At 39.7% G+C, this 26699-nt stretch overlaps 1 protein-coding gene across 1 annotated transcript; it reads left to right on the forward strand.

Annotated features, from left to right (window-relative positions):
• The first annotated feature begins 17973 nt into the window (after window positions 1–17973).
• Window positions 17974–26537, forward strand: opn3 (opsin 3). Its single transcript, XM_052081361.1, has 4 exons — window positions 17974–18403; window positions 20788–21107; window positions 23322–23573; window positions 25903–26537. Exons 1-4 carry the CDS (start codon window positions 18085–18087, stop codon window positions 26167–26169), a joined length of 1158 nt encoding a protein of 385 aa, XP_051937321.1. The 5' UTR covers window positions 17974–18084; the 3' UTR covers window positions 26170–26537.
• Window positions 26538–26699: the final 162 nt, after the last annotated feature.

The following is a 26699-nucleotide window of genomic DNA, read 5'->3' on the forward strand; positions in this document are numbered from 1 at the left end:
TATGTTGTTTTATTGTGCTGCCACTCATCTGAGGCACAAAGTAACAAAAGCGATTTTTTTTTAGAATGGAAGAGAATTACATTGAACATAACATTATGAGTTATGGATTTCAAAAATACATGAAATATAGTCACATGACATTTGCTAATTGCATGTTGACAAAAAACCCATTATTATTAATCAAGAAATTGTAGGCAGCACGGTGGCCGACTGGTAAGCACAGTGCAGAGGTGCAAGGTTCAATTCTGACTCCAGCCTTCCTGTGTGGAGTTTCCATGTTCTCCTTGTCCCTGGGCGGATTTTCTCTGGGTGTTCCGATTTCCTCCCACATTCCAAAAACATGCATGACAGGTTACTGGAAGACTCGAAATTGTCTCTAGGTGTGATTGTGAGCGCAAATGGTTGTTCATTGATGTGTGCCCTGCAATTAACTGGCAACCAGTTCCAGGTGTACCCCACCTACTGCTTAAAGACAGCTGGAACAGACATCTAACAGTTTCGCAGTGTGCACCCTATGCTCCCTGGGACAGCTACTGTGTTCCCTGTTGGAAGTCATCATGTATTCACTCGGCATTGCTTCGCAGTCAATCATTAAATGCCTCGCTTTGCTATAGGATGGGACGGAATGCCATTAACCTTTTGGCTTCACTCACGGAAATGTCTTTAAAGGCTAGCTGGGAATGGCAGAGTCACTAGAACACCATCAATCCCACCCATCAAGCAGAGTATCTATAGTAACATTGGGAGTGGCAAAGACTTTCATCGTTCTTGCTGAGCCCTGGTGACTGCGGTGTCATCAATCACTATCATAAGCTAATGTATAGTTACCTGTCTTTGGGTATCCTTGATTGATGGTTTCATCAGGCCTCTTTTAAAAGGCAAACTGGTATTTTTAAAATCTAATTATGCCATTTCTGCACACGCCTGGATGTCAGGAACCAGAAATAAAAATGCACTCAAAGGTGGTTATGGGATTGACGTTTAAGGCTAAATCTGTTTTTCAGGTGCAGGCTAGTACTGGTACATAAAAGGTATACACTGTATATACGTACAAGGTATATACGTGTGAGAATCATGCCATCCAGCCAGTAGACAATATGTAAATCTACTAACCACTCAGTTACTTGGTGAGTTTTGTAGGCAGCATCATGAAATTTATGAATGGGCATCCATCCAAACTTACAACCTTCTATCCATTTTCTATTCAATTTATCCTGTTCAGAAGCCATTCCTGAGTCAAAAGTTGCATCCAATCATCCATCCATTTTCTAATCCGCTTATCCCCACAACGTTCACGGTCATGCGAGAGCCGACTCCAGCTGTTTACGGATGGGAGGCAGAGTACACCCAGAACTAGTTGCCAGACAATCGCTGGGCACATGGAGACCAACTTCCATCTGCGGTCACACTCACACCTAGGGACAATTTAGAGTGTTCCATTAACCTGCCATGCATATTTTTGGAATGTGGGAGGAAATCGGAGTACCTGGGGAAAACGCACACACGCATGCATGGTGATAAAATGCGTACTGCACACAGAATGGCCGGAGCCAGAATCAAATCCTGCACCTCTGCATTGTGAGGCTAACATGCTCACTCCTCGACCACTGTGCTGCCCCAAAGAGTTGCAGCTTATACCAATTGACATCAGACAAAAGGCAGACTGGCCTGCTCGTTGTCACATTTTTTACATTTGCTTCTGTTGAATTTAAAACACGACAACTACTTGCTGAGTGTAGAGACACCAAAGGAGACTGTTGCTATGACAGCAGCAACTCTAATAAACCATTGATGAGTATTGGTTTGTAAACTAGAAACTAAGATTCCATACTTGTACCTGCACGGTTCCTGGGGTAAGGAAAGATGTCCTTATTACAAGAAGCATGATTTTATTATTTAGCATTAGACACAGATGAGTTTCAACCAACTTATTTTAGGCGCTTAGCTACTAGTGTTCTACGATTGACGTACAAGATGCACATGGACAAGACCCTGCTTATTCCCCAGTTGAGTATTTTCAGTGTAATCCATCTTGCACACTGACTGGGATTTTTTTCACTGCCAAGCAGCACTACCAATTGATTTGCACATATTTATTCTTACCAATAAATCTGCTGTCAACGTGTCCAGCTGTCTTCTTCCATAAATGAAAGAAGCAATCAAAAAGTAATCCCCCCGTGTTGGTGCAAAGCAAACTTAATTGCTACAAAATAGAAGCAGATGATTAAAGAGCTATTTCAGTCAATCAGGAATTTACAACGACGATATCAATTTTAATCACTGCTCCAGAGTTCCACCTCGCTAAAAGAAGTACATGCACTGTTTGTATGGCCACATTTTTGCATGATGCATTGCTCAATGAATGCACATATGTGGTCCCGTGAAGTGGGACACAGAACACCAAATTAGCTTGAGGAATGAAAATGGCAATCATAGCTGAAATTACAGCATTCAACACCTCGAACAAAGGGTAAAATGATGAGGGCACTGAGAGCTACTTCTGAAATAACAAATTTGCTCAAATCACTGGAGAGGAAATTTTGTAGCACAACCCATCTCCCAACGCTGAATGAACTAAAGCAAAGAGAAGGGGAGGATGTGCCCCTCCAATCAAAATTTCACTTTGGGCGATAGTATTCTAATTTAAAGAAAAAAACTGGTAAGGACTCCTTGCTGTCTGTGAAATAGCTGTATGGTTTCTTCGTGACTCCCTCTGGCATCAATTACCGTGAAGCATTTGCATGTTTTTTCCCATCATAACACAGAGTTTATTTACCTGCCCTTCTGCAGATTGCATCATGGAAAGATCACATGAACATGGTCACAAATGTTCCTTTGCCTTTTTGAGTTCTTGTGCCCTGTTCGACGCCGTAGCATGTGAAGGTTGGGAAGTTTTTATTTATTTATTATTTTTTTCTTTAACCTACCGGACTGCTGTGAAAACGTAAAAAGGACAAGCAGCACCTGAGGGAATGACAGAAACACAGACAATCACTTATCTAAACTCTTTTGGACAAGCACAGCCAATGCCCAGGTGTCCACTGTCCACCCCGGGGTCAAATTCTCCTGCCCTCCAGGTTCATTGCAGCAGGAAAAATGAGAATTGACATCCGCAACTCAACCCAAGTGGGCCTTTCACGCGAGGCGATTTTGGAGACATATTTTTCATTCAAGCTTTCATATTGTCCGTCACCATTCAGTGGTGTTATCTTACTCTGAACACAGTAATGCTACTAAGTAGAATGATGATTAGACATTAACCAGACATTGTATTATGGAGATCTACAATAAATACCATTGAAAATTTCGTGGGTTTTTTTTTCTGCCGTTATTTTGATATATAAAATGATTTGGTATGTAATAAGGATTTTTGCTCTTTATAAGGATTTTTTTTGGTAGTTTATACACGTTGGCGCTCCGAAAGGTTGACGGGTATGTGACTGTGAGACACAAATGTTTTCACAGTCGATGATGATACAGATGAGTCACGTTCAAAAGGTGTCGCCAGTGTAGAAGCTTGTGGTAAGCCTGGATGATTATGGAAAGATTAATATTCACAATTAATAATTGTGATGTTAGTGGACGCAAACCAGGGAGTACTGAACAAAATGTATTAACAAAAAACATTTGCATGGGTGCATGCGAAAAAGTAAATCCAAAATGCAAAGTCCTGAAAAACCCCAATAAAATAAAGTACAAAAACAAATAAAAACCCAATGACAGTAAAAACAAAACGTGACAGAAACAAACAAAAAAAAAACATGACAGTAACACAACAATCCGACACACTTTAGCTAACTTCTAGAATTTGATTGGTCACACACAGTGCACACTATTGTTATATTCAGCCCACCGAAGATTTACATCAGGAGTGACACGCTCAATTACACAGGAGACCAAAACTCAGTTTAGGTTATGGGCTTAACAGGAAAATAAATTGTAATTACCTTCATATATGTTGCTCCACACAGGAAAATAAATTGTAATTACCTTCATATATGTTGCTCCACATAAAAATGTCTGCTGAATACAAATTCTAAATATGAGCAAGGCACCACCTCTGCTCAGTTCAGCGAATAGCTCTGCTTTGTGTCACAGTTCACAGTACTTTAATACACCAAATTTTCTGTCACATCATTGGAGTGAAAAAAAAAAGTTTTGGTCGTGACTGGTCTTGGGACTAGAACCTGATTTCCCTCGTAGGCATAGACAACCGATAGCTCCATTATACAGTTGTACGATAGAGTTAATGCAGCCACTCCTGATATCAGACATAATTTTGCCATTACAGAAAAAAAACTGCATATCTGAAATGAGAAAATCATTTGGCTACAGTAATAACAAATAGACAAGGCAGGTCCTTTGCTTACATCAGTCAAATTGAAGATTTTACTCTTATCTACTGTATTTAAAAAAGGCTTTCAAATTCCATTTCATGAAAAGCCTCACACAGTCATTACAGATTCTGTACCTGCTCTGTCTGTACTGCTGTGATTGCCACAAGAATCATTGGCATGCAGCACACACACGCAGTCTGCAGCATCCATGTAAGAATTTACCCAGAGTATAAGATGTGACTTTCCAGTCATACTCCTCGACTGAGAGAAGACTATACCTGACAGCTGCTCCTATCTACAATCGAGAAGCTATCCTTCCATATGCACTTCATAAAAATAACTTGTGACAGAGTGGCAAGGGGTATAAGAATATTTATTTATGTGATGATGGCAAAAAATTAATAGATATAAAAAATGTCACCTTGGTGTGGGAGGAGCCATACAATCGACACGGGGTGGCCATTGCCACCTCTTGCCATCAACACTGACGTATTCATACCTAACATTACTTTCAATTAGACCGTGATAGGTCATTACAGATTAAACAAAATCCCACCATTTTTCTCTATATTTATAAATGTTTTACTAATATGAGCAAAACACTCGTATTTTAAACACAAAAATATCAACTATGAAATAATAAAATCCATTATCCATACTGATCCAAAATATTAAATTTAACAAAATGTTTATGTTTGGAGATGTATTCCGGTGTAGGGGGCACAGGCAGCTTCTAAAAAGTGTAGCAAGGGATAAAGAAGGCAATCAATCTCTTGGATGCTAATGTCATGCATATGACAACCCAGCAGTTCCCTATCCTTTACCATCTTGTCACCATGATGTGGTAATAGCGAGAGTATTTTTCAATTCGTCCCCCATAGGGATGCTTTCGATAATACCGCTCAGCTCACAGCTTTGACAGGTTGACTTTGCAGAAGTACAGCACTATACTCAAGCTTCTGCCGGGTTGTGTATGGACGTGTGGCTGTGTTTGGTCTCATTCAAAGTGGTACGCAGACAGATGCCAACCCTTCCCTGTCATTTGTCTACCTTCTGTCAAAGCCTACCTTTACTAAAATGTGATGATGAACCCAATTCCTAGAACCTGAAAAGATGAGAAGAAATAAAAGCCATAAGAGCAGAAACTTGGCTCGGTTTTGAGGCAAAAGAAAAAACATTTTAGAAAACAGCAAGTGAGACAGATGATCAGATCTAATATACAGAAAAATACCAATTTGCCAATTGCGCTTGCTTCCTTTTAATGTGCAGTTTTGTTTCAAGAAAAAAATGTAACCTTGAGCTGTTTACTGCCCACCAGTCCACAGCTTTCTGCTTGATTTGAAACATCAGAAATCAATCTTATCAATTTGGTTAATTGTGTTCCTTTTTACTCTTTTCCTCCTCTCTCCCTCTCTCTGCTCCATCCTCCTCGCTGACCTTGAAATATCTACCTTATTCTCTCACTGCACCCCTGTCCCACTTTGGCACACCACACACATTATTCACTCACAGTCAAAAACACAAACACCATTCAGACATTCTGTAATGGTTGCTCAATGTACAAAATGGAACACAAAACAGTAAAAAAAACATTTTACAGGTTAAATATTATGCAGATGAGAGCTGTGCCCTATGTACTGGTATGTATGTATCTATGTGCGTGTGTGTGTATATATAATATATATATATATATATATATATATATATATATATATATATATTTTTCTCTCCATACCAAGCATACATTTTCTACTGCTGGGCCGAGATCTTGACCTGAAATTACAAGAGAGGTCTTGCCGCCAAAAGTCAAGATAATAAAATGGTGCAAGGAGGAAAGCAATTAAAAGAAGAGCTCCTATTGATAATACAGAAGACAGGGGTGAAATATTTTACCATCATCACACAATATACACAATCTGGTGTTTTCTCAAATGTCAAATTCTTGTTGAAACAACATAACCGCATGGCTAACGTTGCCTGATCAAGGCTTTAATCCTGACCATATATTGACATCACTTCTGCATGCTGACTGTCATATCAAAAGTACGAGATATTTGATTGCTCCTTTCGGTGTCATTGTTACATCATTTCGACTGAATTTTAATCTCAGATAGAAGGTGATGTCATTTCACAGCAACACCAAAGGAGCCCTGCTCTTCTACGGAGCCTCTTTTTTATGCATGTTTTTGAATATCGTTTTCGTGTCTCAAATCGAGACGCCTACCTACTTGATTGGGGGATGGGACAAAATATGATTAAAATATCATTGTGCATTATCAGTACATCCACTTTTAGGAGTGACACTGTCCTTGTTTGACGTCCACATATGTGCATCTATCTGCGCACTTGTTTATGTAATGAAATATTTGTGTTTTCCTTGATGTATTATTATCAGAGCAAGATATTTCACTGTGTATGCATCACTACTAGCTTTGTGATAACCACCTCTGAAAGAAAAACGGAACGTTGATTGTTGTTTTTTTTCCTTGCCCGAAGACAGCTGGGATAGGCTCCAGCAACCCCCGCGACCCTAGTGAGGATCAAGCGGCACGGAAGATGAATGAATGAATGAATGAATGAATGAATTTTAAATTTTATTCAAAATGTAATGCATGAAAACGTGTAAAGGTAATGCTATTCCAAGCCACCTCACAATTGTTTTTTTTTTTTTGGGGGGGGGAATATGTGTATAATTATGTGATGTCTGCATGCCTGTTTTCATTTTGTTTTGTTTTGCTTGAATACTTGTTGCACCCGAGAGTGTGCAACATAGACATACACACATACACAAACACAAGTCTATCGACATTTTGAACTCAGTTGCCTCTTGCTGGTCCAATGAGACACAAAGTGGGTGTGATGGGTATTTACATGTTTTAAACAAAGGGACTTTCACTTTGCTGGGAAATTACCTGATTTTTTTAAAACTATTCTCCACTCAAAATGAAGATAAATATGGTTATTTAAGGAGGAGACTGAAACAGCCGTTTGATTACATTTGAGGAATTTCTTATATGACTACACTTTATGAATAGTCATCACAAACTTGACCTCATTGAACGTTATGAAATCTACAATTTCTTTATTTTTCTGGGAGGGACTGTGAGAGTGATTGTTCAGATGCTAGTTGCCACATGTTTGTTTGTTTGTTTGTTTATTGAACATAAAAACATATTCAGTAATAAATTGATAGAAAGTAAGGTAAGTGAAATAGAAAAAAGGAAAGAGAAATCAGTCATCATACAACTCAATTATTATGTTCAAAGGAGTAGGAAGAAGTAAATGTTAAAATGTTAAAAGACCTCAGCCACAAAATGTCATTGAATTGAGAGGGAGGCCATTTCACTTCCCTTTTTCTGTGTCAGTTGCTAATTGCTTATAGTAATTGTCCGAGGCGGGCTGTACATCTGTTTTTTTGAAAAGCGATGTGGGAATCAAATTGAAAAGCAGGTGGCATTAAATACATGTAATAATTTGTGCACAAGAAAAAATGAAAAGTTTCACCGCTTTAATTTGAGGAAATAATTATTTCTAGTTTTGACAAACTTCTCTGACACATTTATGACAGTTGTGGTGCTATGGCATTGACTGAAATAAATTAAATACGTTGTATACCAATATCTGTAGCAGACTTGTCAACTTACCGTATCATGCAGAGATGCCCTTACATTGGAACACTGGGTAGTTACGCAACTAATGGACTGTTAATGCTGCAAAGGTTAAAAACAGTCACATTCTTTTGCAGTCGTGAGTCCATAATATTCTCAATGTAATGGTTCATAGAACAAAGTAGCCTAGGCACAGTCGTAGGGCTCACCGAGTCGTCCAGTAAGTTGATTATATTTATTCATATCCACTCATCCCTTGCTATAATACGCTTCATCTTTCCTGTTTTTTCACTGTTTTTTTACATCCGTTTTTTAAATTATTGTTAGTTTTTTTGTTTTTGTTTTACAGTGCATTGTGTTCTGCATCCTGATTGGCTAAGGGACTGTAGACTACTGTCTACTTACTCTGCACCAGTGTTGGATGTGGTCTGAGCAAGTGTTACTGTACGTTTACATCAACTTTTTGCCACCAATGCGTTACACAGCCAGGCGTAGCGCCAAGAGACAACTTCTGCTGCCCCTGCCCACTCAGCTTGATGGAGACTGGTTGGCAACATTGGCAGCCTTGTGCTGGGATGAGTATCCAGGTTAAAATCTTTGCTTTTCCCCACCCATTGATTAATGTCCTCTAAACAATTTAACATTTTCTTTCCTTGTAGTTATTTCAGAAACCTACTTTTATTTCATTACTTTACTTAGAAATGGTTTTAAAGTTTTCTGTTAATATGTTCAAATAGCATCAATGTGGGTTCTTTTCTAAGCTACTTGAGTTTTTTTTTTAATTTGCTTCTGAGTGTTGTTTGTGTGTAAACTGTTGTTTAAAAGCTGAGCAATGTGAAGCACATTGAGTTCTCTTAAATAAAACTGCCTTGCCTTTCCTTGAAACTTTCCAACATAAATAATCAGCCATGCCTAACGTCAGCTGGTATACATGACAAGTCAAGTACAGTGCATGTATCATGCACGTCTGTGAGGGGTGCGACTTTGGCCAGGGACACAAGGGCGGAATGGAGGATTGAATACAATCAATACAATAAAAGCGATACAGTATTGTGAATAATCCTAATTTGTTACACCGACACATGCAGTTACGGTCGTTGTACTTTGTATTTGTGCACATGATCACATACTTCCACATGAGTATCAGTAATACTTTCAGTCCGAGTGTATGCATGGCACAATATGAACATTTAACTGCGCATACCTCCAAAAAAACCCATACAGGATAAGTCTGCGATCCTTCCAGCACAGCGTGAAGGCAAATAACCTGGGGAAAGATGCATATTTAATCCGAGCCTTTTAGCCAGCACCTTGCATTAAAATGGATTAATGGATAGATGAGAAAACTTCAAGGGCAGCCAGATTGTCAAGGACAGTGAGAGGTTTCTCAAAAACATTTCACTAATGTCACTAATGGGGCTGGAAGCATAATGGAAGGTGAGAGCTGAAATGTCCTATTCCATTTTGTCCACTATGTGCCTGATTTACAAAGTCTCCAAATTATGGGCACTTTATTTTCTCATGCACTCTTTCCAGATTGTGAACAGTGTTGGCTACAGGTGAAAAGTGATTAAGACCACCGGATTTAAAAGAAGTCTTTGCCCATTCAGATAACTCGTGTGGTTTTTACATGGAAAATCGGGAGAGCGTCACGAGCGCAAAATAAAGTTGAAGTGACAGAAGTGTGAGTGTGGGCAAACATATTAATGAGTTACAGAAAATAAATGGATTCCTTTGATAACTTTGTGAAAGACAGTCCTTGCACAAAACAACATTCTTTGTTTGAGTTAACTTGCCCTGCGTGTGGCAACTGGATGTGGAGTGCGTACCACTGCGATTAAAACTTTGGACAGTACAAGTGAAAAGTTGCTGTTGGAGAAGCAGGCAACAATTGTCTCTGATGTTTGATATGGCATGACTCCTTATAACTTCCTCTAATTCAACCCTTCGACATTCCAAAACTGCACGACTGAAAGGATGAAATGTTGCCATCATTTTTGTTTGCATTTCAAAAATGTTTACGTGACTAGAAACGATCCATATTCCCGCTTCTACTCATTTTGCTGACATTATGCCGGGACTAATGCACCTGCCATTTTGCAACTTACTTGCAGATTTGGTACTTAACCCTTTCAAGGACGGCGGTTACTACAGTGGACACTTTATCATGTTATCAGGTTGCAGAACACATGAAAGGATTAAGGATGGTGCTGAATTCATCTGTTTGCATATTTCCACCCACGCTGCACAAAAGCAACGGTGGCAATTTAAACACGCTTGGCATGACCAGAAACCTTTGCGAATTCTATTCGTTGATCAGCTTCCACACCCGTTTGCACGCGCAAACCTTTACCAAATCAGGCTTGATGCGTGCTGAGTCCGAGGCAGCTCGAAGGCTATTGACAGAAGATGACAGACTGTGGCATATAAATATAGATCTGTTAAACTGTTCAAATTGAGTCTGAATAGCAATCGAGCTCGGTGACATTTGGTAATTACTGTGAAAAAGGTAAGCTGGCAGAAACCAAAGCTCATTCTGAAATGATATACATGAAGGATGCTGTGAGATGAATCGCTAAATAGGTTAACAAAACAAAAGATGGAAAACATAGCTCAAAGACATTTAGCCATTATAACCTTTCCTCCTTTTCATGTTCACAAAAAGACTTGTAATATTTGCGCAAAAAAACGAAGAATGAAAGCAACAACAGTGTAAATTGGATAGAAAGTCAATCTGTATAACATGATGCATCTTTTGGAGCAAACAGGTCTCCGATGGCAAAGAAGGGAAAAAAACCCCCTCATCTTTCTATTTTTTTCCAGCAGAGCTGAAACTCTCAATTTTTGTCATGGCTTTGATAGTAAGGGGAATGTAATTCTTATTCCTAACACAGCAGTCCCACATTAAGCCGCTGTGCTTGAAATGATGCCAGGACCATTTTAAATTTCATCCCTCGACCTGATATATGTCTTCCTAACAATATTGCATCTGGGCGTATGGCATTCTCCATTTCATGTTTCTTTGTGCTGATTTGTTCGCTTATTGCTTCTGTCCAGAAAACGTCTTCTTGTTTACATTCGTGTGACTACAGGAAAAAGAAAGTGAGATAATTTTTTGGGTAGCACGAGAATTTTTGCTCTCTGAGTGCAAATCGATCCAGGGCTTGACATTGTTGCTATGAACAAACACATTTGGACCAGAAAAAGCACACTAAAGGTGTGAAAGAACACTAAAAATAAATACAAATGTTTTTTTTGTTTTTTGTTTTTTTAGTGTTTAAACACCCTGGTGTCCATTATCTGGCCAATATATTGGGTGAGTGAAGGATCGTCAGGCCTTCTCTGCTGACCCAAGCACTATCAGAAGCACTGGCCTCCAGTTACAACCTGAATTTTAATATGGGTTCCATGAAATTGTGTTTTGCTTAGCTGCTCTGCTTGTACCATGCAGATACAGTATTCGATTTTGTGATGTGCTGCCATGCCAAACTAATCCGTCCGGTTTCAATAGTTTGGACAATTTAACTGTTTCTTCAACCAACCACTTGGCAAATTGACTTCAGAGGGCCAGACAGCTGTGATGTCACCATTTTTAGACCCACTGATTGTTTGGAGTTTTCCTTGAAAAAGCTAGCCTGTATCGATCTGCGCACATTGCATCTAATTCCAGTACTTCTGGTGAGTCTGATGCATTTTATTGGGATGGTTTTTTTTTAAATTATCATATTTTAGATCAATATTGATTCTGAACCCCTCCAGATAATGTACCGCACCTACTTGCATGCTGGTGTAACTGCATGTTTTGATAGTATTGGCGGTTTCTACAATTGACAGCAGTGGTAATCATTTAATAATTCATTATTTCAGCAAGTTTCGTAGCACCATTGACATTGGCATGTCCTATTTTCTTTTTGTTCTTTGTTTTCTGTTGAAGCAAACTGAGATAGCTGCCTAACATCCATCCATCCACTCAGTAACAAGCAGAGGCGATATTCATTTCCCTATTTTTAACGCAGATATCTTGGTCTGGTGTGAAAGCGGATGCCTTTACTTTTTTTTCCAACCTGTATGGCTGTTTTAGTCCTGTGATTTGTCTTTCTTTGCACCCACCTATGTCACACTAACATCTTGATGGGATAGGACTGAGCCTGATCTCTGAGCCTGACGAACGAATGCATGTATTTCACTGATAATGCTTTTTGGCCCCATTTTCACATCAAATATAAACTTGCGGATAGTGCCTTTTTATTAATGTAAAATCCGGTCCTGTCATAGCCACAAAAGTGTTTCAGCAAACAAAGTGAGCCAATGTTTTCATTGATGTGGATTTATTTCTAGTTAGACTATTATACATAGTAACAGTGCATCAGTCCAATACCAAAGTAGCCCCATATACATGAGAAAACACTGACCAATCTAAGAGCAGTCATTTACATCATGCATACAAGTATGGTGGATGCATGGAGTCCTGGCTGACTATCTACTACTAAGTAGTTACTACTTCTTTGCACAGAACCTGATTTTGGCAGTTGAAACGCATCAATATCAAGCACAGTTGTGATGAAACAGTTAAAAGTAGAGTTGTGAAAACAGCAATGAAGACTTTAAAGTCTAGATTTGAGGGTAAAATTCAAGATATTCTAATTACTTTCAGTCAAACACAAAATTAGACTGATTCGTTTAAATTCCAAATACTACTTCAATGAACATGGAAAACTTCATACGGAGATCAAATTAAACATACCATATTTAAGTAAAAGCCACAAATTCTCCTCAGAATTTAATGGATATCTAACCGTACATATTCCTCCACCTGACCTTTACCCAAAATAAACCTAAGCAGGATATCTGTCACCACAGTGAGGAGATGTTGACTCAGACAAGATTGGATGGCCTCTCTCTGTCACAGTCCTTTCACGGTCTTCTCTGGTTTCAACCCATCAAATGGCTACATTTTCCAACCATGTGGGGGTTTCTGCATTCGGAATTGAAGCCAATGAATCCCCGTGTATCATCTGTCTCACCATTGTCATATCACATTGCAGACGAGTGTCCTTTTGAGATTAAGGGATTGTTTTCAACATTAACAATTACAGGATGTGTATTTCAGATAACTCTTTTTTTTTTAATCGTGGCTCTATGAAAGGCTTCAGAATAAGCATGAGCAAAGTTCAGCTGCTTGTTTGATTTTCCTGACATTAGTTTCTTTTCTAAAGCACAAGCCATGGTGTGCAGAGAGCTTCCACAGCAGCAGAGGGATCTCAGTCAAGTGAATGGCACAAAAGAATTTCAAAGATATTATGCGGGTATACACCAGGCAACACAATGAAGACAACCCTACGGTTCAGAAAATATGGCCCAATGGTGACAGTCTCAAGAACTCTTGCATGCCTCCAGAATTGATTAAAAGACAAGATGAAAATTCATCATGGAGGCTTCGAAGAGGGAGATTATTGGTCCATACAAAAACCCTGAACGAGAGGCAGATATTTCTGACATTTACCTGCTACTTTGAACATTAACAATAATCTCCCAGCTTCTACTTACGTTTGGGTAATTAGATCGAGCAGCAAGACAGAAGTCTTAGTTTACATCGGAAAACATCCGTGCCTGTCCTCATTTTTGCAAGAATCCTTGTGCTCATCGTTAAAAGAACACTATATACCGTTCCAAAGTCAGTGATGGCACAAAATCTTGTTTTGTTTAGTTTTTTTGTGTGATCTAATAATAACGGTTGCAGGGAGATTGTAATTATCTAATGAAGCCATTGTCATTTAAATAATGATCACTAGTTAACTTCCATTTAAGCTTTATTTGCATAATTTATTGACATTTTTTGTTTTGCTGTTGTAAAATTGGGACAGAAATCTTTGACTGATGAGATGTGAATTCTGCCTGCACTTGGAAGGCTACATGGCATTTGACTTAGACCGGATAAAAAGGAACAGTGTGACATCTTTTTTTTATACGCACTAATCGATTGCACTTTGGAGATTCAATAATCGCTTGAGGAAAGACATTTGCAAAGTGCAGATGTGTCTTCATCCGTTTCAAACAAGCATTTTCTTTGTGTCAACATGGCAGAAGATTACATGTGCATTTGATTTGAGATTAGAGTAACCCTTGATGTCTTTTGTCGACATCCTGCGACTCGAAGATGCTGCTCATCTCACAGCAGATTTTAATCCAACTTTTTTAATGAAAGTCATTCTGGCAATGATTAAGAAAAGATTAAGAAAACCTTTATTAGTCTCGCAATGGAGAAATTCCAGATTCACAGCAGAAAAGTTATGAAAGGAAGAAGATACCAGCATCCGTGACTCCAAGCGATGAAAATAATCATACTCCTGTGTGAATTTAATGTTTTTTTAAAGGTAAGAATATAATTTGAGAAATATGAAGTTGAATAATTAGAATGAGCTTTTGTTTCAAATATGGAATATTGACACATAATTGAATTGAAGTTCTTCAGAGGTCCTGTTACTGATTTATTTTCTGACATTTGGGAACGTGACTAGCATCCACTTTATATTGCTTTAACTGTGCCTGATTTCATTATAATTTAGGATTGTGTATTTAACTTATTTATTTATTTGTTGGTTTCCATAAAAGCTATAAATTAATAATTTAAAATATTATTTAAGACTGCCACCGTATGTACAAACTATTCTTTGAAAATCAAATCCCTCTATTTGTATGACGCTCGGTGCAACAGATACTGTCCATTGCATTGCAACAATTGCAATGTGCTCTGTTACAGTATATATTCTCTGTATATTAATTTGCACCAATGAGTCCAATATAGCAACTCAACAAATTTACTAACTCTATTCTTCCCTGTGGTGATGTGCAGTTATGCATTAAAATAAAGTGTAATATGTGAACAAGCCTGCAGGCATGCACACAACGTCCGCAATATGCTCTGTGAGGTGAATCAAACACACCAAGCAAAGGCAGAAGAATGAAAGTGAGATGTGTGTGCCTGCTGGCCAAATTACATCAAAGCATTGGATTTGTCGACATATTTTAAAAGCTGCTATTAAACTGTCAAAAGCATCTAACAGTGAATTTTCAGTTTAGAAACCATCATGTGAATATTCTTGGTTATAAAGGCTCCTTCTCAAGAGCGTTAGCAGCATCTGCTCAGAAATTACACGTAATGACAGTTCTGGAGTCAATCTAGATTTATTACAGTGTGGGCAAACTCCGGCCCGCGGGCCAAATCCGGCCTGTTGGTCTTTTTAATCCAGCCCGCCGAAGGTTGGTACACAATTAAGGTTTGATGTCAATGACTGCATTCATTTCATTTGGACTGCATTTCATTTTGACAGGCATCTCAATGCCAGGTGGCACAGTTACTTGAAGTTGCAGAGCATAGGGAGGAAGGGGGAGACGATACAGAAGCCCGCAGTAGCGCCAAGTCAAGCAAATCCCGTTCGATACGACGGAATAATGTACTCTTAAAGTCTGAAAAACGTGCCAAAAAATGCAAAATATTGCTTTTTAGATAAAGAAATCCAATTAATATTATGTCAAATTTACTTCACCCTTTTGATCCGGCCCTCCATAATATTTTCTGGTTCTCATGTGGCCCTATGCAAAAAATAATTGCCCACCCCTGATTCTAGAACTATCCCAATCCTAGCCTGTTATTAACCAAAGAAAAGGGCCATCGGTGTCGTCGCAAATCCAGGGAAAAGAATAAGATGAACAGATGCTATAAGTATTATGATTAGCATAATTCACGTTCATATTATGAAGACATGTTTTCAAGAAAGAATAGGCTAGTTTCTCAATTTGACTTGATACCGTCCGAGTGTGGCTCTGCATTAAATCTGACAACTTTACAACCGCTTACAATTTTGCCAGAAAAATACCGGTACATGTTTTAGTGACTGAAAATTAAAAAGCTCATAATACTTATGCAAGCTGGCATAATACAACATTAATGTTTCAACGAAACCTTTGCTTTTAATGACAAAGATTCAGCGCAATCCAGATAACCAAGACACAAACGAGCGGGATGAAAATGTAACCTCCTCGGTGGAGACAATGGCACTCATAAATGATTATTAGGCAAGTCAGAAAAGTTCCAGGACAGATGTGACCAATATCAAACACAAATATGCCCACGAAGAGATCGTGTGGCATTTGCTTCATAGAGTTATGACAGGACAGCTGCTGACTGTGCAAGAGAGTCATCAATGGAACTCAAGAGGTTGATGAAATAAGATGACCACAGAGCTGTGGAGGATCTAGGAAGCACCCTTTCAAGGAGTGGATGAAGGCATGGCAGTCAAGGTTGGGAAAGAGCATTATACTCTAAGGAGTTTTTTTTTTTTTTTTTTTAAATAGAGAAAACTTGTAGTTTAGATTTGAGTATAGTACATACAGGTGCAGGTAGTCATTATATAGTGCAGTAGTCATTCAGTACACTGAGGACACTTAAGAATAAGATTACATATTACTTATATGACTGACCTGTGTTGGCTTGGGTTTGTACGTGTGATTCCAAGATTCTGTGTCACGTATTTCAAGGCCGCTGTCACGTCCCGTGTTTGCCAGCAGGGGGCAGGCCCTGTTGCCATCCTACACACCTGTCACCCATTGGGGACTAATTACACTGGCTTTATTTGTGCGCTCTGGCAGTTGACTTACTGCCGGAGAATTCCACGCCGTGCCAAAATTTCTCTCGCCCTATTTTCCTACTTGCAATTGATTCATTGCCTCTTAGCCTTGTGGCTGTTATTACGCGTCGTTGTTCCTCTGACTAGTGAAATTTATTCTTTGTCTAATCTGACCCTCCTTGCTATCTTTTTCCGCAAGCGTTTTCTGTTGTCCTTTATTTGATTCCCTGGTCCCCATTTTGACCAGAGCTTTTTGTTATTCTCCCTGTCGGGTTATTTTGTGTTTCGTATTAAAGACTACTTTTGTTCTTTGACAAACATCTTTCTGTGTCTGCTATTTCGGGGATCCTCTTCCTTATTTTGTTGTGCATGGAGCGATCATTCTATCGCTTCGGGCACAACGTGACAGCCGCTGTATTACGTGTTACTCAAGAAGGATCTGCTATTTACAATCAACCTGACGGCTCTTGAAAATGAGGTCGGGCGTAAATAACGTCACAGCAGGCTTCCAACCTTTTTCCATGTGGCTTTCCACTGTGGAGAAAATGAGGCACCTGGAGAATGGAGGGAGCTCCTGAAAAGGTCACAAAAATAACAGACATGCGACAAAGTCACCAGAAGTCCTTGTGATGTTCCTTTTAAAACCCTGTGAATGTGAAACATCCTATCCGCAATGCGGAAGCTGACATTTATGCACAGATCTCCCACACACAATGGTTGTTAAACTGCACATGGTCCTTTGGGTGTCACCTCTCATATCAGTCAGCCTCTCGTGATTCAGTTTGCCATCTTGCAGCCCACCTAAATTTATAACCACTCTCCTGAAATTGTCCATACATCATGTTGACTTTTCTATGGAGGCAAGTTAAGATGTCACACGCATTTTTCAGTACAGGTGAGAAAATTTGACCATTTGAAAATTTGCTTTGTGTCGTGTCATCTTTTCTGCGCATGATGATATATGTCGGTAGAGCCTAATGCACAACTGGTTCACTCACTTGCACTATGTTCAGGTAAACATTTACGCTACACACATTTATACATGCTAATTATACACATCTGTTTTCAAATTAGCAGTGAAATTTCATCAAAGAAATAAACATTCAAGACTAATACATAGTAACTTACAACAAAATCAATACACATATTTTTCTTCACACTGTCTTTGAAAAAAAAAATAATCCAATTATTTTATTAAATCTCATAACATTGCAGTCTACGTGTGTGTGTCCCCAGTTAATAACTAGGAGGCAATCTTTTCTAAGTACTCAAATATTGTAACTAATTCTTTTCATTTTAGTGTGTTTTTCTCCAAATGTGACGGGATACGTAATATCACAGATGTGTGTCGTGTGACAGTGGTACATTGACCCAATTTCAGAGGAGGGGTGCTGGGTTTGTTTGAATGAGCATCGCGCGCTCGTTGTCAGGGAGCGTGCTTTGTGCAGGACGCGCGCTGCAGCCGCACACCCAAGACACCACAATGCACGAAACCACATTTTTATCCCCGCAATGAATCCTTACAATGAAACCAGAGCCGAGAAAAGCGCCGAACGCGACTTGTTTGCTTTTGGCACCTACAAACTTCTCGCCTTCGCCATCGGAACCATTGGAGTTTTTGGATTCTGCAACAACGTTCTGGTCATTCTACTTTACTGCAAATTCAAGAGACTTCGGACGCCGACCAATTTGTTACTTGTCAACATAAGTTTGAGTGATTTGCTGGTTTCCCTCATCGGAATAAACTTTACATTTGTTTCGTGCGTCAAAGGCGGCTGGATTTGGAGCCAGGCAACATGCGTGTGGGACGGCTTCAGTAACAGTTTGTTCGGTAAGAGTCAAATCGTTTGACAGTCTATCTTATTATTTGCCTAAAAGCTCTTTTTCCTGATAGTTAAGGTTCAAGCGTTTGCTCCTTTTGTCTAATTATTAGACAAAAGGAGCAAACGCATATTAGTCATATGCTCTCTCTTTGTAATTATTTTTATTATTTATAAAGGGATTTATTAGACCACATGTCCTCTTCGTTTTATTATTTACAGAAATATTCTAGTCTGTGCTTGTCATATAGAAAGCTATCTGTTATATGGTGCAAGTTGGATGAAATTAACAAACCACAAAAACGCACAAAATTAAAAACCCTGTCTTTGATTCATGTTTTTGTCCAGCAGTTCCTCACAAATGTTTTTGTTTGATTGACACACACACAAAAGTAAGCTAGTGGTGTGTGGAAGGAGCAGAATGCCCTGTTGTTTCAGAACTTGACATAAAAATATAACAAAAAATATAACAAAACAACAACAACATAAGTTGTTGTTGTTTGGGGTTTTTTTTGTGCTGATCTGAAAGAACCGAAGGTCAAAGCCGGTGCTAATTCTTCTCGTGAGAGCTCCTCCTCCACAAAAAGTAGTAGTTCAGGAGGAGGACTAATATATGATGATACCCCATTACCACAACTATTATTTATTAGCAGAGTCATGCTATGCGCTGGTTGCTTCTTCTGTGCTTTAATTTACAAATGGAAGCCACGGTCCACTTGACTTCATAATTGAAAACACAGACCTGTGTGATTTGTATTATAGACACAGAAAGGGATGAGAAGCTAGGCTCGCAATTGGCTGGTTGAAAGTGGATCTCTAATTTACATTTTTCATCGAATGAATTGCGTGTGTCTTCAATGCAGTGACATTGAAATGTCCTGCAGATTTGGCTCACACAAAATTACAGCGGGCATCCTTCTTCGGTGTCCTTCCAAGTGAGGGAAACATGTCCTGTGTTGACAAATATGCCATATCCTCCTTGCACCACATCCAAAGTATTACTCAGTGGAGGTTGTTGACTGACACAGAGGCAAACAAGGGGAGCTGCAGCAGTAACGGCTGGCACGTCTGGCGAAACGTCCATGCTGCTGAAATTTTATGTGGGAAGATGTACTCGGGCAACTCCCTGCAAAGCTTGTCTGTCCAATTATTGACGTTGACTCAGCCTACCATTCATGAATGAAAGGATTAATGAATTATGACAGCTTTGACAAGGGTAGTAGGGCATGTAATTGTATGTGTGTGTGTGTGTGTGTGTGTGTGTATATATATACTGTATATATATATATATATATATATATATATATATATATATATATATATATATATATATATATATATGATCAGATGTAGATCAGTGGCTCTTAACCTTGTTTTGTTAGAGGTACCGAACCCAAGCAGTTCATATGCATGTTCACCGAACCCTTCATAAGTGAAAAATAAAATGTTATTTTTTTACAAATTCAAGACATTAAAAAAAACACATTTATTAAAAACAGAAAAACGTAAATAAAATTACATGACCCAAGTATAGTTTTTAAAAATTGTATGACGTACTATCACAACAGTCACACGGTGACTACTGAGCGAACTAAATTTCCCGCAGCACTGATTGGACAAGTGATGTAAGGTGATCATCTGCAGCCAGCGATGGCCAACCGGGCGTGTCATAAGGAATTGACATCTTGAGTCGGGTATGTCTTTACCTCCATGGCAGAGGCTCCTTCGAACCCCTGAGATGATTCACCGAACCCCTAGGGTTCGATTGAACACAGGTTAAGGACCACTGATATAGATAGATAGATAAGTTAAGATAACCTTTATTTGTCCCACACTGGGGAAATTTGCAGTCTACAGCAGCAAAACTGGGGGGGAGAGAAAAAAAAAATATTATTTATATGCGCCTTTCAAGACACCCAAGGACACTTTACAATAACAAAAAACACAAAACAATACGTTACGGAAACAAAGTGTTTCATTGCACAAAATAAATGTTTCAGAAAAGAACTGTACACAGTTGAATATACGTGCAATATTAAAAAAAAGCATTAGCATATATTTGTAGAATAAATATAATAAATTGGCAATCGCATAGAAAACGGGTGTAACAGTCTCTGGCTGAAGGAGCTACCCAGTGCTGTCAGGGCGGGCTGGAAGGGGGCTGTCCATCATAACTTTTAGTTTAGCGAGCATCCTCCTGTTGTTCGATCGATCGATAGATAGATTTGTAGATACTGTTTTATGAAACCATGCCAGGCAGATCGATGCTGGCACTCACTAAAAATAGAAGCTGTACAATAGAAATATAGGCCATAAATGTGCAATGTTTCAAGAATTTACAACAAGCTGCCAACCACACATGATAACTTCTGGTCTGTCACTCTCCCATCATCAGGCATCGTATCAATCATGACGCTGGCGGCGCTGGCTTATGAGCGATACATCCGTGTGGTCCATGCCCAGGTGGTAGACTTTCCCTGGGCATGGCGGGCCATTGCCCACATCTGGCTTTACTCCCTGGCTTGGACTGGGGCTCCTCTCCTGGGCTGGAACCGCTATACACTGGAGATCCACCAGCTGGGATGCTCCTTGGACTGGGCATCGAAGGACCCAAATGATGCTTCGTTTATACTTCTGTTCCTCCTGGCTTGTTTTTTCGTACCTGTTGGCATCATGATCTACTGCTACGGAAACATCCTCTATACAGTACAAATGGTTAGTAAATATGTTGGGGTTTTTTTGTAATCTGATGTAGTACTACAGTATCAATTATGAATGAGTCAGAATAACCATTGTAATTTTTGGGGGGAGTGGGATGCGGTCATCCAAATTCATGTAAAGGGAACATGAAAATTAATTTCCTTCCAGGGTGAAAATAAGTAATTCGATAAATGACCACCATCACATTTCTTATGAGTGATCTGTATTATCATGAACTCTCCATATTTTTATAAATGCTCTCTTTTAACCACCTCTTGCAAGGGGCTTTCACTGACCGTGCCACTACTTCGAGTATTGTGCAGACATCCTCTTGCTTTGTTGTTGTGATGATAGATGCAGTTCACCAGGTAAAAAAAAAAATCCCTCAAAACATTTGGGAGGGATGGTTAAGGAAGAATTAATTACATTTTGAATGGGAACTGCATAAATGAGCAGATAAATGTGTTTATTCTCACTGTTTGAGTCTCTATGGCAAAAATTGACCTGTCTCCCCCCGTCAAAAGCATAATGGCACAACCCATTAGTTCAACATCCTGCATGAAGAAGTAAGTAGTCTGCTAACCAACAAGGCAGACAGCCAAGCAAACACTCGACACATTTTTTTCCTCGTCATCTTAAAAAACTTTAAAAACTCAAGCCTTGACAGAAGTCTGTGCTCTCTTCGGGTCGAGTCATTGAGGCATTGCTGAAAGACTCCTTTTTGGAATCACGCTTGCAAGCATATGAGGCGTTTTTTCCTTTCTAATTGCTTAAAGGGACATGTTTGCAGCTACTGTAGACGGCAATTTTTGACTCCAGAGTTTCAACGGCATTCCTAACCTGCTCATACAAACGCAGTTGTCAAGGCTGATTTCCAGACGATTCAAAAATGAGAAAATGCGAGTCTCCTTTGATGAGACAAGGATGGGCTTAATAATATTAACTGAGGCAAAACGGAGAGCTCTTGGCTGCAAGTACCAGTAGTAAAGTACAGAATCAAATAATTGTTCTTTTTCCCCAAAATTAATAAAAGAAAATTGATCCAATGCCACTAATAAAAAGTCTTTGTCGAGTAGTTGCTTCATCATGAGCGAATGAACTGTGCTCCTGATAAAAAATATAATATACCTGATGGTGGAATTAGTGTTACATTTTCCTAATAATCCTGTGCTGGCTGTCCTGAGCTGTGACCTTCACTGACTGCCCTAAGTGCTGCCTTTCTTTTCCAACTCTATTACCGGTATATATCTATTATATGAGCTTTTGTTCCTTCTGGGTTTAATTTCGTCTGTCGCCTGGTAATGAAAGGGACAAGTGTGTGGGATGTGATGATTACAATTACATATTTGTGTTAAGCTTGATCATTCCTCCAAAAGCACTTGGCAGATATCTGATAGAATTCTGTATTGTGTGGGCATTTGGAAATCTGTGAATTCTGTCGGTTTGGGCAGCCGAAGTATGAAAGTGGTGAAACATCAGTCACCTGCAGCAATAATGGAGGTGGAGGCTGTTAGATCTCCACTCCTCGAGGAAATGGTTTAAGAATTTGTATAAGTGAGAGCTACTACGCTTCCCGGCTGCAAGCTCCCAGGCTGGCGGTTAAGTCCCTGAAGCTATCAAATGCATGAGAGGAGCTCATCGCACACCTCAGAAATTGGAAGAGGTTATAAAAACATATTCTGAACCCAGAATATTTTTGGTGCCAGGAAAATCTCACTACAGATGGAGAAGATTTTTAGGTTCATCACACCTCCATACTGAGTGTTCATAGAAAGGGAATAGAAAAAGAAAAAAGGGCAACTTTGACATACAGTATTTGTTTTGTTTATCTGTATCATTGTCTTTACCGGTATGTTTTTTCCCTTTTCTTTATTCGTCTTTTAAAAAAGGTGTTGTTTTTTTCCACCCTCACAACAGACCTCAAGTTGTCGCATTTATACAAAATGTAGATTCTAATTAGTAATGATGATTAAAAAAATAACTGAAATTATGCGTTATTAAAAAATGTAAGAAAAATGATCACCTATCAATCACATGGATAACGTGTACAGTAAATACAGACAACCATTCTGATTTATGCTTAAAGGCACCTTACTTATCAATTAACCACCATACAATATCGTAACATTTTTGGGGACACAGCGAGCAAGCCCGACACAATGATAAGGCAAATGTGCAAATACTGACCACAAATGAAGTGATTCCTGCTCTTTGTTCTCTTTTCATTAGCTGCGCACCATCCAGGATCTTCAGACTGTTCAAATCATTAAGATCCTGAGATACGAGAAGAAGGTCGCTGCAATGTTTCTCCTCATGATCGCCTGCTTCTTGGTGTGCTGGACACCCTATGCTGTTGTGTCCATGATGGTGGCTTTTGGCAGAAAAAGCATGGTCTCGCCCACTGTGGCCATCATCCCCTCCTTCTTTGCCAAGTCCAGCACAGCCTACAACCCCCTCATCTATGTATTCATGAGCATCAAGGTTGGTAATCGGGCATTCAGAAACTTTTACAAATTGTCATTGTGTGTGGGAGCAAATCTGTATTCTGGAATGAGAGCCCCCCCAAATGGTGTGGCATCATTATAATTGAATACTTTGTTCGTGGTGCGAGAGATGAGCTATTGCGCTTCCTGATTCATTTTCCTTTCCAGAGACTTGGATTTTGAGCTGGGGTGTATTCCACATGGCTTTTGAGGTCAAAGGGCCCCGACATTGTACACGCAAATCAAGGAGTGAAAAAAGCCCCCAAAAAGTATAGAATAAGTAAGCCGGGAATAGACCATGACAGTGATGAGAATTGCAATAGCTGCTTTGTATTATTGCCATCCATTCCCACTCTGTCCCCAGTCCCTTAGCAAACAGAAAATAAATACAACACACAAAATAAAACTTGGCTCTAAAAAACAACTCAAGGTGCCATTCCCCCACTCGGCCTAGCAATCTAAGAATAACTTGAGTAAACAGTGGTTAACATGAAAGTGCAGCTGCATGACAGCAAAAAGGGCTATTGAAAAAAGACAAAATAAACCAGTTCAGAACTTTGCATTTCTGCCATGATTTGACTGATCCGAGAACTTTGTTTTTCTTTTTTTTTAACCTAGCATAGTATCAACAACATCGTTAAAGGGAGCCGTCCCTTTAAAAGTAATGCCAGTCTCGTCGGTCTAGAAAACCTACATTTCATGTTGGCAATTCCAAGCTAAATTCAAAAGGAATTTTGCAATTCTCCCTTCAAAGTAAAAACTGGGTTAATAAAGTCACCTGTTTTCAAACGTTATCGGCACCGAGTGTGTTTGTCACATCAGCAAGCACACAAGAGAGAGAGTGAACCCTTTTGATTAAAAATTGGTGAAAGAATAATCATGAGGGATGTTCACAGGGCACCTTTGCATTGGTGCTGCACGGATGTATTTTGTTGCGATATATCTTACACCGGAGTAAATTTTGTGGAGCGTTCACATGTATAAAGCTACTTACTAAAGAGAAGCGTGTTAACCCCACTTGCGTTAACATGGCAGTTTCTGTGACCATGCAATATGATAACATGCGCATGCTTAAAGTGTACTTCCTTTTCCCCGCCTATCGAAAAACCATGGTTTATACTTCTCCAGACAAATCAATACTGTGGTCTGTCAGACACCGTAAAAGGATGAGAGAGAGAAAGGAAAGAAGTGCTAAATATCCAGGATGCAAGTTAAGCGATACCCATATGTAATCAGCTCTTCTTACGCGTAGCGAGTAGACCGTTGTAGCCTTCACACATCCCATTTTATATCGGTGCTGCCCCGCAAACTAGCATTTACTCTCGAGTAAAATTTTAAAGCACCTCCTGGAGCAGGGTTAAATTTGCTCCGGTTTAAGCTGTTTTCAGGAGCTACACCGGTATAACATTGTACGTGTGAACGCTCTACGGGGGGCAGCCCCGGTGCTCCACCGGAGTAAAATTTGCCGTGTGAACACTCTTTTAAGTGTCCAGGTTTGAATGTTATAAGCTGTTTTGTCTCTGCTCCAAACCAAGGATGTATTATGATCTAAATGTGCACCACCGTCCGCGCGTCTTGTCCCCATGACAACTGACCGGAGAAAGACACATGGCATGTCATGCTTATGGGCTTCAACTGTAACTGTGGCCACGCCAAGCAGCTGGAGCGTTACCAGGTGCGGTTACGTTCGGATTACAGGTCGTGTGGGTTCTTGTGGCACACCTAGTTTCAAGTCTGAAATCATGACAGCACCGTGTTACACCGGACAGTACTTGCTTACCTGCTGTGGCCGTGCTGCTGCTCGGACCCGCGTCGACCCCTGGCTTGGTTGTTCCCACCACGATATAAGAGATTTATCAGTTTTGTGGATCTAGCCGCATCCTAAGTTAACTTTTTTATATTATATTATTATTTTATATTTATATATATTTTATATTTTTTGCCCTCTGTTTAGCTCAACCACACATCTCCTTTTCTGGCGGTTTCTGTCTTTTAATCATCTTTGCAATTACATATGTACTCTACCTTGCTTTTTCTCCAGAAAAATAACTGTAGCCGTCTGAGCGTCTGAGCCAATCACATTCAATAGACACATGGGTCAGTTCAAATGGGTGGGGTGTTCCCCACTTGTGATTGACGCAGAAAACATGAGTACACTAAATGTTTTAAGTAAACTGGCACAATGGAATGTGGGTGGCAAATTGTCACTTTCATTTGTTATCTTAAAGAGAGATGTCTGATGTGCGTGGTATGCAAATGAGGGGGGTGAATGTCATTGTCACATTAAGCACCAGACGTTCCTCCCTTTCCTCCTCCTTTCCTCACAGTTCCGACGCTGTTTGCTGCAGCTGCTGTGCTCAAGGTTGTCTTGGCTGCAGCACAGCTTCAAAGAGCGCCCCTTGGCTCCGGTCGAGCGCCCCATTAAGCCCATTGTTGTTTCAAGCTCATGCGGCGGCAGAAAGAGACCCAAAAAGAGGGTGACCTTCAGCTCCTCCTCCATCGTCTTCATCATTACCAGTGATGATTTCCACCGCTTCGACGTGACGTCCCCTGCAGAGTCCTCTGTGAATGTCATTCAAGTGAGGCCGCTTTGATCCCCCAAGACTCGACTTCTCATCCTGTGCGGAAATATGCCTTACGACCTGGCATATATGAAACTAAATCTACATCTTCACTTGGGCTTTTTCGGAAATCTTCACCCTGTGTAAGTTCATCATATCCTCATAACACCTTAGACACATAGCAGGATTTTTAAAAAAAAGGTATAACATTTTTACTCTCCTAACCTGTGATAATATACAACGTATGTGCTATAAAGCGTACACTAATAAACTGGATACATTCAGTCAAAATTACTATTTTTGATGACCCGACTCCCAAGCTTTCAGTGTTTTAATTTGAAATCTCTCCAGTGTGAATACGGCCAACACTGTTGAAAGTGGCAGAATTATACAGTATGTATGAGGGGCACTCTGTACATTGTACAAGATGAGAGAAAACTTGCAGCTCAAGGTGTTGTCAGACATTCCTTTCATAACTCTGTGCTGAATGCTGAATGATATACCAGGTTGATGAACTGTGATGAATTCTGAGGCTCTTTGAAAGCCTCTTGTGGGCATAAGTG

Source organism: Hippocampus zosterae, chromosome 11 (genome assembly GCF_025434085.1).
Source record: "Hippocampus zosterae strain Florida chromosome 11, ASM2543408v3, whole genome shotgun sequence".
Classification (NCBI taxonomy): domain Eukaryota; kingdom Metazoa; phylum Chordata; class Actinopteri; order Syngnathiformes; family Syngnathidae; genus Hippocampus; species Hippocampus zosterae.

Coding starts and splice junctions, on each gene's coding strand:
- opn3 (XM_052081361.1), top strand. CDS start 18,085: ATGAATCCTTACAATGAAACCAGAGCCGAGAAAAGCGCCGAACGCGAC. Junction 18,404..20,787: donor CTTCAGTAACAGTTTGTTCG/GTAAGAGTCAAA, acceptor TCCCATCATCAG/GCATCGTATCAATCATGACG. Junction 21,108..23,321: donor TCCTCTATACAGTACAAATG/GTTAGTAAATAT, acceptor TCTTTTCATTAG/CTGCGCACCATCCAGGATCT.